The sequence below is a fragment of the Rhagoletis pomonella genome, unplaced genomic scaffold, assembly GCF_013731165.1.
Source record: "Rhagoletis pomonella isolate Grant_MI unplaced genomic scaffold, Rhpom_1.0 Rhpom_scaffold_00005, whole genome shotgun sequence".
Taxonomy (NCBI): domain Eukaryota; kingdom Metazoa; phylum Arthropoda; class Insecta; order Diptera; family Tephritidae; genus Rhagoletis; species Rhagoletis pomonella.
In genome coordinates, this window is record NW_023458559.1 from 67,347,711 (window position 1) to 67,349,698 (window position 1,988).

Here is a 1,988-nt window from a genome sequence, read left to right on the forward strand (position 1 = left end):
TAAAGCTAGAAACTTTCGTTTATATAGTTCTAGTAAAGGATTGAATATATTTTTATAGAAAAATAATTAATAACTAGAAAAATATTGTGCATATTAAAAAAAAAATAAAAATCAACACGCGAACACCTGTTATCAAAATTCCAGGGTAACTTTAGACCACTTCAAACTTGCACCTTGCTGTCTTTAAATTAAATGGGCTACAAAACTGCTACTATTTTTATAAAAAATCTGATTTAAGACTTCAAAATTTTGACGAAAATTTAATGAACATTCATAAGTTTTATATTAATTTTGGAATATTTTTACGGACTCCTTTTTGTTGAAGTACAAACTATATTTTTATAAACCAATAAACTTAAAAATTGAAACTTTATTTGTGAACGGAAAGCCAGAGATTGGAAATTGGGGAAAAAATATTATTTACGATATTTGTGGTAACCAAGTGTACAAATGGATCCTCCCCAAAGGAAACGTGGTAGGCGCGCTGAAATCTGCGCCGATGAATACGTAGAGTCTGTGCTGAAATTTAAGGACAGGCTAATTGAGGGCCATAAAATTGTTCCTGCCTCGAACAGTGTTTGGCAAGACATAGCAAATTTGTTTAACAATAAAGTGAAAAGTGCATCTATTCATGCTTTGACTGTTAGTAATCGATACGGACTCCTTGATAAATTACTCGGTCGCAAAATATTCGAAACTGTTTCGAATGATGAATCTACGAACGAAATTTGTGACGATAGCAATCGCGATCTGGACACGACTTTGCCCAAGAAATTATTTTTTACGTTGACGCTTGGGAAAACAGAATTCAAAGAATTGCTCAGCGAAACGTCGTATTACATCACTTCGAATGGAAAAAAAAGAAAATTACGAAAATATACAATTTTGCAGCAAGAAAAATGGAGTGAAATTCTGGCTAAAAAAATGTATGATGAGTGCAGATTACAGCACGTATTTAATTTCAAAACCCATTACATTTACCGTGATGCGACCGGCGGATCTTGTAAAGGTAAGGTACAAAACACTGCAATTACACATTTTTAGAAACTTAGCACAATGATTAATATGTACAGTATATATAAAAAATGTTGCAACAGTAGTTTTTTACAATATTTGAAAGAAATTAGCAAACTCTTGTCTATTTTATAAAACTTAAATTTTGAGAGCACTCAAATGCCAAATAAAAGTAAAACAAAAAACAAATAAGTGAAAATATTCCAATTTCATTTTATTGTAAGTTTTAAAACATTTTTGTTATGTTAGCAAACTTCAAAAATCTTCAGGCTCCCAGCGGTTTTACTTTCAAATTTTTTTTACATGGTTTAAACTTTTTGTATAAACAAATTTGGCGTTTCTCAAAATTCCGGTTGATTTAAAATTTTTTTTTTTTAATGACGGTGTTGCGGATTTTGTATTACAAAAATTATATTTTGTATGCGTTATTATTAATGTTACTATAAATTTATCAAAAACAACGCAAATTCTGAGTAATTTCAAACTTGCGCTAATTATACAATAATTGAGTTGCCGGACGGTTTTCCGGGTCCTGTTCAGGTTAAAACGGTTTGCCTCGATGTCACGATCCAGCCTTAAAATGTTTCGGTTTTCAATCAAACTTCCTGGTTTTAAAACAAATAATAAAGTTTGTTTAATTGTTATTAATTTTTATTGTTGAAATTTTCCGCTAATTTGTATATGGCTCATTCCATCTCAAATCACCCAGGCCGGCGGAAAGTGAATTTAAGTTTGCGATAAAACTCACAGGGATTGTTCCTTGAACAATTTAAGGAGACACGTATTCTCTCTTTTTGCTCAGAAATGCGAATTTTTCGAATAATGAATTTTTTTCTTTTTGAGTACGAACGCTAATTTTTCCTCTCTTAATAGCAACTTTTGATGAAATCGTTTATAACTGCCGCAAAAAAGCAAGGATTTTAACGATTTTTTTTTAAATTGCAGATATTGATCTACTGAATCGATCTAGTGAA

At 30.9% G+C, this 1,988-nt stretch overlaps 1 protein-coding gene across 1 annotated transcript in view; it reads left to right on the top strand.

The window, feature by feature from the left end:
* Positions 1–229: 229 nt before the first annotated feature.
* The window catches only part of LOC118739408, a 5,572-nt gene continuing 3,813 nt past the window's right edge, over positions 230–1,988 (top strand). Inside the window, exon 1 of the mRNA XM_036470701.1 lies at positions 230–1,009. Coding sequence (XP_036326594.1) covers positions 451–1,009 — 559 coding nt within the window. The 5' untranslated portion in view covers positions 230–450. The remainder of the gene's footprint in view (positions 1,010–1,988) is intronic.